Source organism: Pantherophis guttatus, chromosome 7 (assembly GCF_059756535.1).
Source record: "Pantherophis guttatus breed Tessera chromosome 7, ASM5975653v1, whole genome shotgun sequence".
NCBI classification, from domain to species: domain Eukaryota; kingdom Metazoa; phylum Chordata; class Lepidosauria; order Squamata; family Colubridae; genus Pantherophis; species Pantherophis guttatus.
This window is the reverse complement of record NC_142069.1, coordinates 22936887-22952973: the sequence shown is the minus strand read 5'-3', so window position 1 is coordinate 22952973 and position 16087 is coordinate 22936887. Positions and strand designations below refer to the sequence as shown.

The following is a 16087-nucleotide window of genomic DNA, read 5'->3' as shown; positions in this document are numbered from 1 at the left end:
GGCAAAGCCACCAGACATGAAAGAAGGTTCCCTGTGCTTGTTTACATTTCCAACACGTTGGATTAAGATTTGCATACATCCTCGCCAATCTTGCAGGGGCTAGATACCATCTATACCACATCTTGTAGTGGTTCTCCTTATATGCTACGGATTTTGTTATTCTATGTTATGTTATTTCTAGAAAACTGTATCTGCTACTGATCTGAATTTCCCTTCCAGGTAAATATGACAACAGATTTGGAAGGAAGTGATATGTTGGTGGAAAAAGCAGACCGGAGGGAGTTCATAGATCTGTTAAAGAAAATGTTGACGATAGATGCGGATAAGAGGATAACGCCAATTGAAACACTCAATCACCCATTTGTCACCATGACACACCTGCTTGATTTTCCCCATAGCACCCAGTAAGTTGCTTTCTCTCTGATTTGGTGATTTTGGGGGGAGTGAAGAATGGGATGCAGGGGAAGGTTAATTGATAAACTGCTAGATGTGCCTCTTGGGATTGTAACAGGTTTTTCATATATGTGGCAGCCAAGCAGAATGTAGAGATGTTCACATGACGAGAATATTTTCATGATCTTTAACGGGCAGCTCTTCTCTTAGAAATGGTTTATTTTGAGTTAATTTTCTAGCTCTGGAGTCATGAGATATTATTCAAGGATGGCATTTCTGGTTCTTTGCTCCAGCGATTTATTCATCTCTTCCTGAGATGCTTCAGGTATCTCATATTTAGCCAGTAACTGCTAGGAAAACTAGGTGGGTGACTCAGCTGCAATAGCAGGAAGGCAAAAGTATTTTGTTCCCCTTATTTTCTAGAGGTAGGCTTGGGGATATAAGAGAAAGTTTTGCAGGGAAATCACGGAAGCATTTTTTTAAAATTTTAAATATTTTATTAGTTTTAAAAGTAAAACAATGGACATTGCTCAACGTCTCTGGTTTCTAACATTTGTGTCTAAAACAAGTTAATAAGTAATCTATCCCTTGATCTATATACAAATTTACATATCTCCTATTTCATTATATATCAAGTATGCAGTATTTTACTTCCTAAACAACTATGCATGCATTTAGTAAAATGGAAGCATTTTTATAAGGCTCACAGGTGTATTACCTGTAACACAGGGCAACTGTTGAACATGGTAGACATAAACTGAGTAACTTTTCCTTGACAGAATTTAATACATCTCGCCTTCTGCTTGATGCTACACAATTGTAGCCTCACTCCACATCACTAACTCTATGAAAAAACAAAACAAAATAAAACCCCACCCAACCCCAAACCCTCAATTTTTAGATCATAATCCAAGGATACCAGGAATGTAGTAGATGTATGATTGCCATTTTTATTAGTGGACAGGGTTTGTGGATACTTTCAGGTAAAATGCAGCTCGATGCTAGGAAATGAATCGATGAGAATCTGTGAAGAATTATCGAACTCTTTGGAATTCTATCTCAGAATAGAAAGTTGGACTAGTTGCCTCTAAAAATGTCTTCTAAACTAATGATTGTTTTTCCTTACAATAGGTCTGTTGACTCCATTCCATTTTTCTTAATAATTTTTAGATTATTTTTGTTTTAAATGTAACCCTGAAAAAACTTTCTACAAATAAAGTATGATATTCTGATTTGACAGAATAAGTAGGGATTATATCAATATCTGATTGTGAAAAGTGACACTGCAAAAAATATAAAGAATTTATGTAGTATCTCCTTACTACAGGGACTTAATGGGCTTTTGCAAAGGTTCGGTTTGGCACTGTTCATTGGAATGACACAAAAGGAAAAATAAGTTCTAGCATTTTTAGGACATTTGGACTTCTTAAAGTTTGTTTCAGGGCCAGGTGACTTCAGAGCTATAGTAAAACTCAAAACGGAGCAATAATCAGAGAATGGATAGTAGAAGAAGCAGTGATTCTAACAACTCATGGTATTTGCATAATTGTTGTTCAGAATATTAAAGAATTTATCTCTTGAAGCCTTGGGTTATATTCTTAACAGCAGCTGTATCTATTACATCAACTTATTTTCCATAGCTGCCCTTAAAGAATCCCAGGAACTGTACAATGGTGGGTATGGTAATGTTTTAGTACGGCTGCTTATCATTCCAGACAGAAACTACAATTCCAGCTGTCCTGGGGAAAATATTGACTACAAATATTTTTTATGTTTGTGATATAGTTCTATGTATAATGAATAGAGTTTTCTTTTGGCACTAAATAGCTGAACTTATAATTTGCATTAAATCATGGCTTGTTTTAAGCCTAGTTTATTGAATAAAACAGAGTAGCTGAGCTCGTATCTCTTATGAAGGCAGATGTGATTTCTCCCATCAGTTAGATTACTGCTAATCTTTGGTTCTCCTTCTTCACAAATAGTGTTAAGTCCTGTTTTCAAAACATGGAGATTTGCAAGCGGCGAGTAAACATGTATGACACTGTGAATCAGAGCAAAACACCATTCATCACCCATGTAGCCCCAAGCACATCAACCAATTTAACCATGACCTTCAATAACCAGCTTAATACAGTTCATAACCAGGTAAGAATAATCATTATGATGGTCTAACTTGGTGGGCTTTCAGAGGTTTGGAACTTCTTTCTTTTAAGGGAAGAAATCTTCCAGTATGTTTATTTTTCTTTTAATGTATAATCTCATCACTTAAGTAGAGGTTAGAGATATAGACTGCTAATGGCCCAAGATCATTCAGAAACTCTGGATTCAGTATATTTATTTTTCTTTTAATTTATAATCTCATAACTCAAGTAGAGGTAGAGATACAGACTGAGGATGGCCCAAGATTGCTCAGGAACTGTGGATCACCAAGAATTTGACTTTGGTCCTTCTCAATCTAACACCAGTGCCTTCTAACTTATTGTGACAACCCATCTTCCTTCAAAAAAAAAAGTTTTCTCAGTGATAATTTTATTAGCCAGTGACATTTGTGACTAGAAGTCCCAATTAGCAAGACTTACTGTTCCTTTTCTTTTTGGGGTTTCTATCACATACACATACACAATACTGACATACAAGCAGAAAAAGAGAGGGAAAGAAGAAAAGGACAACATGGGATTTGGTCCTTGAGGTGGAAATTTTGTAAAGCTGCTCTTATTTTGCCTTCATGGTTGTGACCCTATTGGAAACATTTTTCAAAATCACAAAAGTCATCAGTGTTCTGCTGGCTTCTTCTTCTAACACCATGGATATATGTGAAGAAGAACAGATTAGCCAACAGGAGGATGGCTAAAAGTGCCAGATAGCATCAGAATGAAATGCTGCAACTTATGTACTTATATCAGATGTATTTAATTATGTCTTTTGTATGGTCATTAGTCCTCTAGGAATCACTGCAGTTTGTTGCTTAATTGAATACAAAAGGAAATTTTTTTTAAATTATTTTTTTAAAGGAAAGGAATCTGGATTCTTTTGGGTTTTTTTGTTTTGATTTTTTTAAAAATTCATGACAGTAGTATTGGGATTCCTCTTAACATTATTAGTAAAGTCTCATTAATACTCACAATTTTTTGCACCGCAAAAGTTAACAACTAACAAAATCGAATAACATTTGTGAAATAACAAGTAGGGAAACAGGGAAAAAAGATCAAAATACGTGATGGAGACATTTCTACTTCATTCTAATTGGTGAAAAGTATAATCAAAATCAAATAATCCTTAATGAATTGTATTTTCTGAAACAAAGCAGGAGGAACAACGGATTCTGTGTACTGTGACACATTCTTAAATTACTAAAGGACATTTAAGGAATTTAATTTATAGTAAAATGAATGCAGGACTGAGCAATCAAGAAGAAAACAAATAAAGCTTCAGGTAGAACCACAATTATGAATAAGTACAAATAATGGCTTTTGTCTATGACTTTTAAGGACAAGAACCAGAAAAAGTTGCTAGTTCACATGTGATTAGAAACTGTGAACTGAGGTACCTCCAGTCAATTACTAGCTTTCCCTGTGTGGAAGAGAAAGTGAGAGCAATCAAGCTACTGTACCAGAAAAAAAAAACACTGGGATTTCAAAATGAAGCTAACATAAAACAGTTTCATTGTCAATACTCCTGTGGGAATGTTTTAATAGATAACCTTTTCCATCACACCTCCTCGGATGGAAGGGATGGAAAGTAATTCATCAAACCATTCTTTAAAACCGCTGCAGTTCTCCAGATGCTTAGAATTCTTCCACTTCTAAAAAAAAAAAAAAAAAACCACCAAGGCCCAAGAGCCTTGGTGGCGCAGCAGACTAAAGTGCTGTTAAGTAGCACCAGCTGCCTGCAATTACTGCAAGTTCAAATCTCACCAGGCTCAAGGTTGACTCAGCCTTCCATCCTTTCGAGGTAGGTAAAATGAGGATGCGGATTGTGGGGGCAATAAGCTGACTTTGTATAAAAAAGAACACCGCTTGGGGGGGGGGCGAAAGCCCTACTAAGCAGGTATATACAAAAGTATGAAGGCTATTGCTTGACGCATTGTAAGCTGCCCTGAGTCTCTGGAGAAGGGCGGCATATAAATCGAACCAATAAAATAAAAAATAAATAGAGCAGAGGTGTCAAACTCAAGGCCCATGGGCTCAATCCGGCCCGCGGAGTGCTTAAATCTGGCCCGCAAGGCCAGCCTGGAAATAGCAAGGGATTGGCCCATGGTCCCTCTGGCAGCCAAAATGGGGCATGTGGGTGGCTTCCTGTAGCACGCTGTTGGTCAAAACATCTGTTCCTTCCCCTCCCCCCAGCCGGCCCACGGAGGAGAACTACAATGCTGATCCGGCCCTTGAAGAAATCCAGTTTAACACCCTTGCCGTAGAGCCAGATGTCTTGAATTTTTTAAAAAAATCTTGAAATACTAAACACCCGATATCTGAAGCCACATATTTAGGATTAGAACTAGAGAAAATGCTGGGCCCATCAGAGGTATAAGTTGTGTTTCTATTGAAATCTCCAGTCCTCAAGCAATATAATCTACACATAACATTCCTTTGTGTTCTATACATCCCTAAACTACAACTGTACAACAGTTGAGAAACCAAATCAACCTGCTTGTGGAGCATGTAACTCAACAAAGGGAGCCATGTCACCAAGAACAGATCAAGTAACACGCATGCAGTGTATTACTAAGACTTAATGATCTAGAAATATTGATTCATTTTTCAGATGCAAAGTCTTGCATCTTTCTATATGGACAACTTGAATATCTTTGTGGGTTGTAGCCTTGAGGTCTGGGCTTGTGATTTTAATCTGTTGGTACAGGTAGTCTTCGACTTACGACCTCAATTGAGCCCAACATTTCTGTTGCTAGGTGAGGCATTTGTTAAGTGAGTTTTGCCCCGTTTTATGACCTTTCTTGCCACAGTCGTTACATGAATCGGTGCAGTGGTTAAAACATGGTTAATCTGGCTTCCCCGTTGACTTTGTTTATCAGAAGGTTGCAAAAGGTGATCACGTGATCCCTGGAACATTGCAACTGTCATAAATGTGATCCAGTTGCCAAGCATCTGAATTTTGATCACGTGACCATAAAGATGGTTGTAAGTGTGAAAAACGTTCATATGTCACTTTTTCCAGTGCTATTGTAACTTTGACCGGCCACTCAATGAACTGCTGTAAGTCAAGGACTACCTGTAACCGTAAGCAAAGGAAATGGGATGCATGATGAGTCAAGTTAAACTCTTTATTATCCTTATTCATCTCTAGCTTCCTTCTTGCTTTGTTTTTTTTAAGCCTTTTCTACCTTTTAAGGTTTTATTTATGTGCCTTATTTATCTTTTCTTTTGAAAACTAGCTTCTCCCAACATTACCATCGCCTTCATATTTTGTTTTTATTTTATTTTAAATCCCATAATTCCTTTAGGCCACCACTCTGGCTCCCACTTCCACTACCAGTGCCACTATTTCCTTAGCCAACCCTGATGTCTCCATACTAAACTACCAATCTGCACTCTACCAGCCCTCGGCAGCATCCATGGCCGCGGTGGCTCAGAGGAGCGTCCCTCTGCAGACAGGCACAGCGCAAATATGTGCTCGTCCTGACCCTTTCCAGCAAGCCCTCATTGTATGTCCTCCAGGTTTTCAAGGTAAGAATGCTTCTGATTCCTTTCTGTTGTTAAATGTGTTGTTATTAGAGAAGGATCTTGACAGACTTGAACATTGGGCGCTATCTAACAAAATGAAATTCAACAGTGAAAAAAGCAAGGTTCTACATTTAGGGAAGAAAAACAAAACACAAAGGTACCTTATATGTGGTACCTCGCTCAATAGTAGTAACTGTGAGAGGGATCTTGGAGTCCTAGTGGACAACCATTTAGATATGAGCCAGCAGTGTGCAGCAGCTGCCACAAAAGCCAACACAGTTCTGGGCTGCATAAACAGAGGGATAGAATCAAGATCACGTGAAGTGTTAATACCACTTTATAATGCCTTGGTAAGGCCACACTTGGAATATTGCATTCAGTTTTGGTCGCCATGATGTAAAAAAGATGTTGAGACTCTAGAAAGAGTGCAGAGAAGAGCAACAAAGATGATTAGGGGACTGGAGGCTAAAACATATGAAGAAAGGTTGCAGGAACTGGGTATGTCTAGTTTGATGAAGAGAAAGACTAGGGGAGACATGATAGCAGTGTTCCAATATCTCAGGGGTTGCCACAAAGAAGAGGGAGTAAAATTATTCTTCAGAGCACCTGAGGGTAGAACAAGAAGCAATGGGTGGAAACTAATCAAGGAGAGAAGCAATTTAGAACTAAGGAGAAATTTCCTGACAGTGAGAACAATTAATAAGTGGAACAACTTGTCTGCAGAAGTTGGAAATTTTTAAGAAGATGTTGGATTACCATTTGTATGAAGTGGTGAAGGGTTTCCTATCTGGGCAGGGGTTGGACTAGAAGACTTCCAAGGTCCCTTCCGACTCTGTTATTCTAAGTTCTAAATTACTAAAGCAAGGATGGGGCATCTGTCTGGTAGGACTCTAAAATTTTACTCGACTAGGGAATCCGCTCTTCCCTCCAAATTACCTTAGATCAGGGGTCACCAACCTTTCAGACCTCAGGGACCACTAAATTCATACTACTAATATGATCTGCCTAATGACCAGCTGGGTGGGCGTGGGTAGGTGATCATGTGACTGGGTGGGCGTGGCCAACATGATGTCACTCACATCAAGGGACGCCTTTCCTCACCTCTCCCCTCCCTAGCCACTCCTCCCCTGCCCGCCTGGGCTCCTTAGGGGCCCAACAGGAAGCAGTTGTTGGAGCTAAGCAGCCACCATGAGAAAGAGTTGGCAAAACAGCTGGTTCAGTTCAAATTGGATCTGGCCGAGAAGGAGACTCAGCAGAAGCACCTCACTGAGGACTACGAGCATAGGCTTTCCAAGCAGAGGAAAGACCTGTGGAAGTGCAAGGCCAGGTACCGGCGCCTGGAGGCTCAGTGAGCTGAAATGGTCAGTCAGTTCCAGGCCATGATCCAGTCCCACTGGAACGAGGCCCTCCAGCTCTTCGCCACCAGCGGCGCTTCCCTCCAGCCTTCACCCAAAGCCCCGCATCAGGAGGCCATAGCAGACCCCGAGTCAGAATTTCTGCCCCCCTCTGACCTGCACAAAAAGACCCCGAAGGGGGAGTCTCCGCAGCAACAAAACATTCATTGCACATATCCGGCCCAAGGGCCATAGTTTGAGGACCCCTGTTTTAGTGCAATATAAAAAATGCAAATAATTTTTCTGCAGATCACCAAAATTTTTTCACAGATCACCAGTGGTCCATGGATCACCAGTTGATGACCCTGCCTTAGATTACATTGAGCACCAGCAATAATTTCCTACAGTGTTAATCAGAATAGAACTAGAATATAAGGGGCCTTGGAGGTCTTCTAGTCTGCTCAAGCAAGAGATCCTATATCATTTCAGACAGGGGGCTGTCCAATCTTCTCTTTAAAACCTCCAGTGATGAAGCACCTACAACTTCTGAAAGCAAGATGTTCCCCTAGTTAATTGTCCTCACTGTTAGGAAGTTTCTCCTTAATTCCAGGTTGCTTCTCTCCTTGATTAGCTTCCATCCACTGTTTCTTGTCTTGCCTTCCGGTGCTTTGGATAATAAGTTGACCCCCGTCTTCTTTGTGACAGCCACTCAAATACATAGTGCTACTGTGAATTACTGCGTTCTCTGTTTTGCCGGTATGTACAAAAGCAGATGTGTTACATAGAAAGGTGTAGAGTTTTTTTGCATAAATATCTAGTATTAATATTTAAATAATTTAATTCAGAATTTCCCCATATCTACTTTGTATGTCTTTTGCAAGGAAGCCCTCAATGTGATGTTCAGAGATTGGACAGTCCCTAGCCCAGAGAAATTTGCATGCTTGTTTTTTGGACACACAAATTCCTTGTGTGTCCAATCACACTTGGCCAATAAAGAATTCTGTTCTGTTCTGTTCTGCTCTGCTCTGCTCTACTCTACTCTACTCTGCTCTGCTCTGCTCTGCTCTGCTCTACTCTACTCTACTCTACTCTACTCTATTCTATTCTATTCTATTCTATTCTATTCTATTCTATTCTTCAGTAAAGTGTCAGGTTTGACAGGGCATAGTTCTATAAATGAATCCTGGATCTCATAAAAGATATCTTGCTGGGCCAGTAGGCAAAGAGCAGCAAGATAGATTCCAAATTCAGTCTCCAGCATTTCCAATTGAAATGATCAGATAGTAACTGATAAAAATTCTTCCATCACAGAAGTAAATCTTGATCTCCCCTACCCCTTTCTATAAGGTGGTAGAGAACCTTTTGGTGCTGACTGGATTTTTGACAACATGTTGTGAGGTAGTCATTAGACTCCTATTCATTAGGAGGCAAAACAGTGAGATTAATCTCTATCACCATTCTAATCCTCAAATATGTTCTCTACCTTCCCTAGTTAGCACTGGCCTCTTCCTGGACATGTAGACATCCTTCCAAAAAAATCACTGTGCTGACCAATACACACCATTTTGACTTTCTGGGAATGCCTATGTGAAGGCCCAGTGGTGTTCTTGGACATAAAATTCTAGCTTCCCTGTTCTTCCTACACTTAGATGGGATTATGGTAGGCACAATAGAAAACATTTGTGCTCCCTCAGCTGCCAACAGGCATCATGTCTCTTTAAGTGTACCCTATAGATTCTGAAATGTATCCTGAGTGCTCTTATATTTTTGAAATGTCTTCAGAAAAATGGTACTGAATGTATGATGCTGATACATTTGAATGTAAGAAAGCATACATGAAAATAGGTCAAAGATATGACCCACACAGACCCTCAAGATTATTGAATCCGTGACAAACAACTACAGAAATAACATGATCATCCTTGCTGGGTGATAATGAAACTAATTCGGGCAAATTTCCATCCTAAATACTATTAGATGGGGGAGGAATGGCATAACTATAAGGAATATTCTATAGTTGCTAAGATCTTATTTATTGTTCCTGCTGAGAACCACTTGTTCTGGCAAAACAACAAAGGAATGCAATGACTGTTTTTTTCCATGCTACAATATAAATACAATAAGCTGAGTTCATACAGCACACTGAATCAAAATCAAATAAAGCATACTATAGGTTAGTGCAAAATCAAATAAAGCATGCTACACTGCTACAGCTAAGTCAATAGCCAACAGTTTCAAGATTAGCCACCAAGGTTTAAATCTATACTCTGGAGTCTATAGCCTTTCAGACGTCGCTGAACTAGAACTTCTAGTGGGTATGTTATTTCTATCCATAGGAAACTTTAGTTCAGCTAATCTGAAAAAAACACAATTTCTTCTATAATACAAAATACATGTTTTTTCATTGACATGTATAGGATTGCACAATACATTAGGAAAGCTGAGTTGGCAAGGTGGGCTCAGATGGAAAATTTCTCAATTTGTCAGTGTATGAACGCACTGACTGATGACATATACCCGTGATGGTGAACCTATGGCACATGTGCCAGAGGTGGCACGCAGTGCCCTCTCTGTAGGCACACAAGCCGTCGCCCCAGTTCAGCTCCGCTGCGCATGCGCTCGCGCCTCCCTTTGACCAGCTGGTCTTTGGAGGTGGGGTGTGTGGGCTGCGCATGCATTGCAGTTTGGGGGTTCGGGCGCGTTCCGGCCACTTGGTCCAGAAAAGGTTAGCCATCACTGACATATACAGTATCAATAATCACAGCTTGGTTATCATATTACCTGACATTTACCAATTTTCTGGGCAATTTTTGGAGATATTTGGGGCTAGGAGAATAAGGAAATAAGAGCCCATTTCTCTATTTTTGAGCTCCAGTTTCCTTTATATATCTAACTTAGCAGTGGCTAGGAAGCCTGGTTCCCTCTCTCATTTTTTATCCAAAGATATTTAAGTTATTTGTAGATATTGATGTCTTAGTGCACCACTGTGCAGCAGACATTTTATCCTTTTTATGTGGCTTTGAAATAACATAAAAGAACTCCAGAGTGAAATCCTCAAAAGTCCCCCGAGTCTTATTTACAAAAGCTACAAAAGGCATTTGACTATTTGGGGGCAAATTTTTTATCCTCGGTGATTTTTTCAGCTCAGAGAGATGCACAGCTGGTAGGACAACTGAAAGGATGACAGACACCTGAAGTCTTAATTTCTGCCCTGGACTTTAGCAGCCAGTGGCTCTTCCTGTGGAGACAATTGTCTCATGTTCAGCAGTTGCATAGAGTCAATCTCCATTGGGAACAATTGGAAAATGACCGTGTAACTATTTCCTTAATTTGTCTGGGTATCTAACCTTCTCCTTCTTAATGGCTCAGGGAAGGTAACAACTGTTCCAAACAAATTACACAAAGGAAAAATACAGTGTTACGGTTCTTTTCAGAAGCAAATTACAGACCATATTTAATGCATCTTTTAAAACTAAATCCAATTTAGAGACCAAAAATAGAAAAGACTCAGGGGCTTTTTTCATTTGAAGTCCTTTGGGACTGGGGCTTAAAAAGGGAGAGTTGAACTTTCCTTTCCTAAAGCACTCTATTTCAATTGGAATATGAATCCTGTTCCTCTTTTAAAGCCCCAGTAGAGTTTCTATTAATGCCTTTGAGAAGGGTATGTTGCGAATGTATGGCTTGACCCCAGTTTTCCTTGTAAACTCCCAAGGCCATCGGCAAAACAATTGATAAATGTTGAAACTGGCATACAACAATGTTGTCGACATTTGGTGCCCAATCATGGTCTTACTCTATTGAATACACTACAGTTGACTAATTTCGCACATCATATAATTCCAAAATCTAAAAGAATGTATTATAGATAAGCACAATGTGTAGACTGATTCCACGTTAATTCTTACCTGTTTAATCTCAGTGGTTGAAGACTTGCCAAAATTGGAAGCTAGAAAATCCATAAATTGAACCTCATGGTCTAAGAATTCCTGCCTTGAGCAAAGGGTTAGACTAGAAGACCTCCAAGGTGTATGATTCACCAAACATATAGGGAGCCCTCTGTGGTGGGCTATAAATTCTATCCATACAAGCATGACCGGTAGTTAGATATTAATTATTTGTAGTCCTGTATACATGAAAAATGAGAGATTAGTGCAGGCTGCTTTAAGAAGAGATTCTTCTAGGATTTGTCTTTACATACTGTTGTGTAGCATACGTATCTTAGGAACTTTTGCTTAACGCACTGTAAGCCGCCCTGAGTCTCCGGAGAAGGGCGGCATATAAATCAATTTTTTTAAAAAAAAACTTAAGCATAAATTACATTCCTAATATTTGTTTAGGAAATCTAATGGACCCTGGGACTCTCAGTATTATTTTATAATAATATAATTGTTCTATATATTTTTCTTTCTTATACCCAAACAATGGAGGACATTCACAAATTAAAATTCAGCCCCTGTATTTGATTTCACTTTTCATGATTCAGAGAAATCAGATTTATTTCTCATTTATGAAACAATTTCTCATTTACGAAACAATTTCAAATCAGAGTAAAACAAAATTTTAAAATATGCATTAAATCAGTTTTACAATAAAACCATTCTCACATCTTAAAGATAAAACTTAAAACATAGTTGAAAACGTCAGAGTACAGCATGAAACAATAAAATATCGGAAGCAAAAGAGTGCGCACTTAACTAACAGATTACATGAATGGATAACTCTTTAATTGTCAGCTGAAAATTTTCAGAATCACAAAAAGAGCATCAAGAATTTATCTCTTTAAAAATAATTTTAATGAAATAGAAACTGTTAAGAGAAAATAAAGATAATAAAAAGAATAGTAGAGAGTGAAAAAGGGGAACAAGAAGTGGAAAAGAAAAAGATAATAAAGAAGCAACTTTCAATTTTCTTGACAGTGGTTATAGATACCGTATTTTTTGGAGTATAAGATGCTCCAGACTATAAGAAGCACCTACCTTTTTCGGGAAGGAAAACAAGAAAAAAAAAATTTGCCTTTGCCTCCCAGAATCCATCTGGCATTTATCTGGCTCGTTCATTGTGGCCATTCGGCACTGCTGCGGCCCAATTGCCATGGCCCATTTGCCATGACCCATTCACCACCACTGCGGCCCATTCATTGCTACCCGTTTGCTGCCACCATGGCCCATTTGGTGTGGGCCATTTGCCACCGCCGCAGCCCATTTGCCATGGCCCATTCACTGCTACCCATTCGCCGCTGCCGATCCCCACTGAAGGGTGGAGGCTGGCGGGTGGCCGGGACTTTGGCAACATTTGGTGTATAAGACACACCACAATTTTCACCCACTTTTAAAGGGGGGGGGAGTGCATTTTATACTCCAAAAAGTATGGTATATATATTTACTTTGCCCTCTCTCTCTAAGGTTGCATCATAATTTCCTTCTTTCCATAAGCTACCCTTTCTAATCTTCAAACCCATAAATCACAAGTTTTTGTTAGTCAATAAAAAGTTAATAAGGGGTTTCCAGTCACTAATAAATGTAGTTGTTGAACTTTCTCTATTTAACAGGTTAATTTTGCCATTTCTGTCTTCATCAACCATTCTTCCGGTGTGGGTATTTCAGAATATTTCCATTTCTGCACATATAATTTTACATATAGTTTTGCAGAAGTAATCATGTACAAAAGTAATGCTCCCTGGGTCTTTTCTAATTGACTGTCCATTAATCAGTACCAAGAATTTATCTGAAAACTCCCATTATAGCATCTTATTTCTCTGAAGGATCAAAGTACTTTGCAGGTTGAGTTTGAAAATTGGATGCAGGCTTTTGATACATTCCCACTTTTATGGCCATGTGTAAGATTCATTTTTTCCTAAGAATGATCAAACCACAGTTCAGTTGACTATGACATTTGGACAGGAGCCTCTGTTAAGGAGTTCTGATTAGATGCAAGCTACAGATCTATACAATTAAGTTTGAGAGATGCTGAAATCGTACAGAAAAAAATCTAGCTTCATTCAGCATTAGGTAGGACACAGTTGGAATTGTACATCAAGTCTCTAATAACGGTAGGATGAAAAGAAGAATTCAAGAGAAATTCTTGAAGGTAATAGAAAAGTAAAAGTCTCTTTCAAGTCTAGTTCTGCTCCTGATGACTTTATGGACAGGTCCAAACAGTTTTCTTGGCAACAGAATTAAAGAGCTTTGCCACTGCTCCTCCCCCCAACCCCAACCCCCCAATTTCCCATCTACTCTACAGTCTGGGAATTCCTTGTAGTTTTCCATCCAAATATTTCTGCTATGCTAAAGCTTCTGAGCCTAAATGAGGTCAAATCAGATACTGTCACCTCCTGAGAGAAATTTGAGGCATCTGAACACAATGTTGAAGGGATTTGGCACACTTTTTGACAATAACAATGATGGTTATTTCTCATCTGCCCAATAACCAGATCTGTCATGGAAGATTACTAAAGACATTGAAAACAGTTAAAGCAAACAGACAAACTAGAAGTGTTAATAAGGACCATAGGGAGGATACAATAAAAATGGTTTAAAAAGCCCCTTCCCAATACAACACAGACATTTTTTAAAAAACACACACACACACACACACACACACACACAAGTAACCTCACTCCAAAAATTTCTACTGGAAAATAAATGTCTTAGGCAGATACTAAAAATACCATAATATATGCTATTCTTGATTCGTGGAAGAACAAATGAAAAACCTTATTCAAATGATATGTTGGTGTTCAGAGAATGGACATTTTGCCAAGTGAAAGAGAGCAGTTGGCTGATGGAAAATTTGCACAGTAAACTTGTAAAATTTCTACCCCTGATAAAAGATTAACTTGTTTGCCTCCAAGCTGTTATGAAAATATTAACATACTCAATAAATTAACAAATGAGAGAGGAATTATATATAATAAAGCAAAAATATAATACCAACAACTGCAGAATAATTTTAAGAAGGATCTTGTTACTAGGATTATACAAGTTTTGAAATTTATTCAGAAGGGGTATATTGGAAAGCCTGGAACTATGGCTACATCCCTTCCTAAAAGTAGATAGTTGAGTCTTCTGTTCAAGCTTGAGACAAGATGTGGCTGCTTTAATGAGCTGCATTTGCTTTAATCTGTCAATTTATTAAAGTGATTGTGTCTTTTTCAACCTTACAGAAACTTCAGGTATTGCATTCACATGAAACACCTCTTTTAAATCATTTGAAGCGTGCACAGGTTTACCTGGCATCATGGAACCAAATTGAATGAAATTTTTTCAGGGCTGTGCTTTTTATTGATGGTGATTGATCTTAAAAACATACATATTGTCTAACACTGCTTTTTCTTTTCGTTATTTTCTTGGCTCAGGATTGCAAACTTCCCCTTCAAAGCATGCTGGCTATTCTGTCCGGATGGAGAATGCAGTTCCCATAGTCACTCAGGCTGCTGGGGCTCAGCCCCTTCAGCTCCAACCAGGGCTTTTAGCACAGGTAAATAATTAATAATTTTGGATCAAGCAACAACTTTTAAGGAACTATACAGAGTTGTCAATAAAGAAGAGAGGTTCACATGTGGAAGTTATTGGGGATTTTGAGAATGTGCATGATGTTATTTGACCTTTTCCTCTTTTTATTTGTCGAGGGAGGAGCTTCCTGGGATTTTAAGATATTAGACAAACTGTCCCCCCATCTCTATTTTTTCTTAAGCCATTTGCCCCCAGCCATGCATGACAACAGCTCTTGCAAATACATTTGATTTTCATACTTGTCTTCCATCAGGTAAGAATGTTCCAATTACACATGGCTTTATCAAACTAGCAAGAACAAAATTGGGCTAGATGATCCATTGAGCTGACTCTATTTCTGGTTGCAGCCTAGACTAGAAACTGTTATTTCGTAGAACAATTCTCTCAGAATTTGATTAGTAAGTTTTATCAAGAAGTTTAAAATAACAATACAAGAATTATGGCAATCACACTACTTTCAAGTGAGAAATGTTCTACAAATTAGGGCAGAAAATTTCTGGGTTGTTTTTTTCTCATGCTTTTTCAGTGTAAAGGAGGAATTTTCTCTCCTTAATGAACACGAGGCAATCTGCATCAATTGATTCTTTTGAAAATAGGCATTAGATTTCTTATCCATCTGATAAGCAGTTCTCAACATTTCCTAGAAAGTTCAGCCACACCCAAAATACCATAATAAGCAGATCCTTAGGGATGCTGGTTATCTCATTTATCTGCCTTTTATTTCAAATAAAATTATTTTGCACCAATGCACAAAAGTGAATGTGGTGTTTATGTCAGGATGATCCAGTGTTCTTGGATATCAAAGGATTCTCAAATACTGCAGATCACTGCCTTGCCTGGGTCACCTCCCAGCATCAGTTAATTGCTTTTCTTTTTGTGCTTCCAGGCTCCCGTATCTTGGAAGTCGAACTTAAAACATGTGTTGTCTCTTTTCATTCAACTTAATATGATCTTCTGTCCTCATGAAGGGTCATTGATAAAGGATACTTAACTGACATGCATGGAGTCCATCTCCATGAAAACTTGCCATCCTTCTCCAAGAAGTACATGTGAAGGAGAACTGTCACATTTATAAATCAAATTGAAATATTCCATGACAAGGGGAAGATCTTTCACAACAACAAAAAAAAAAAAGGGAAAGAAAATAAGTTTCATAAACATCAATATGTAA

The 16087-nt window shown here is 38.6% G+C and overlaps 1 protein-coding gene across 2 annotated transcripts in view; it reads left to right on the top strand.

Annotated features, from left to right (window-relative positions):
- Positions 1–16087, top strand: part of HIPK2 (homeodomain interacting protein kinase 2) — a 154555-nt gene that overhangs the window by 116824 nt on the left and 21644 nt on the right. For both annotated transcript variants that reach the window (XM_034402983.3, XM_060694524.2), the window contains exons 6-9: positions 220–404; positions 2376–2538; positions 5852–6074; positions 14760–14881. In XM_034402983.3, the coding sequence (XP_034258874.1) occupies positions 220–404; positions 2376–2538; positions 5852–6074; positions 14760–14881 (693 nt within the window). The remainder of the gene's footprint in view (positions 1–219; positions 405–2375; positions 2539–5851; positions 6075–14759; positions 14882–16087) is intronic.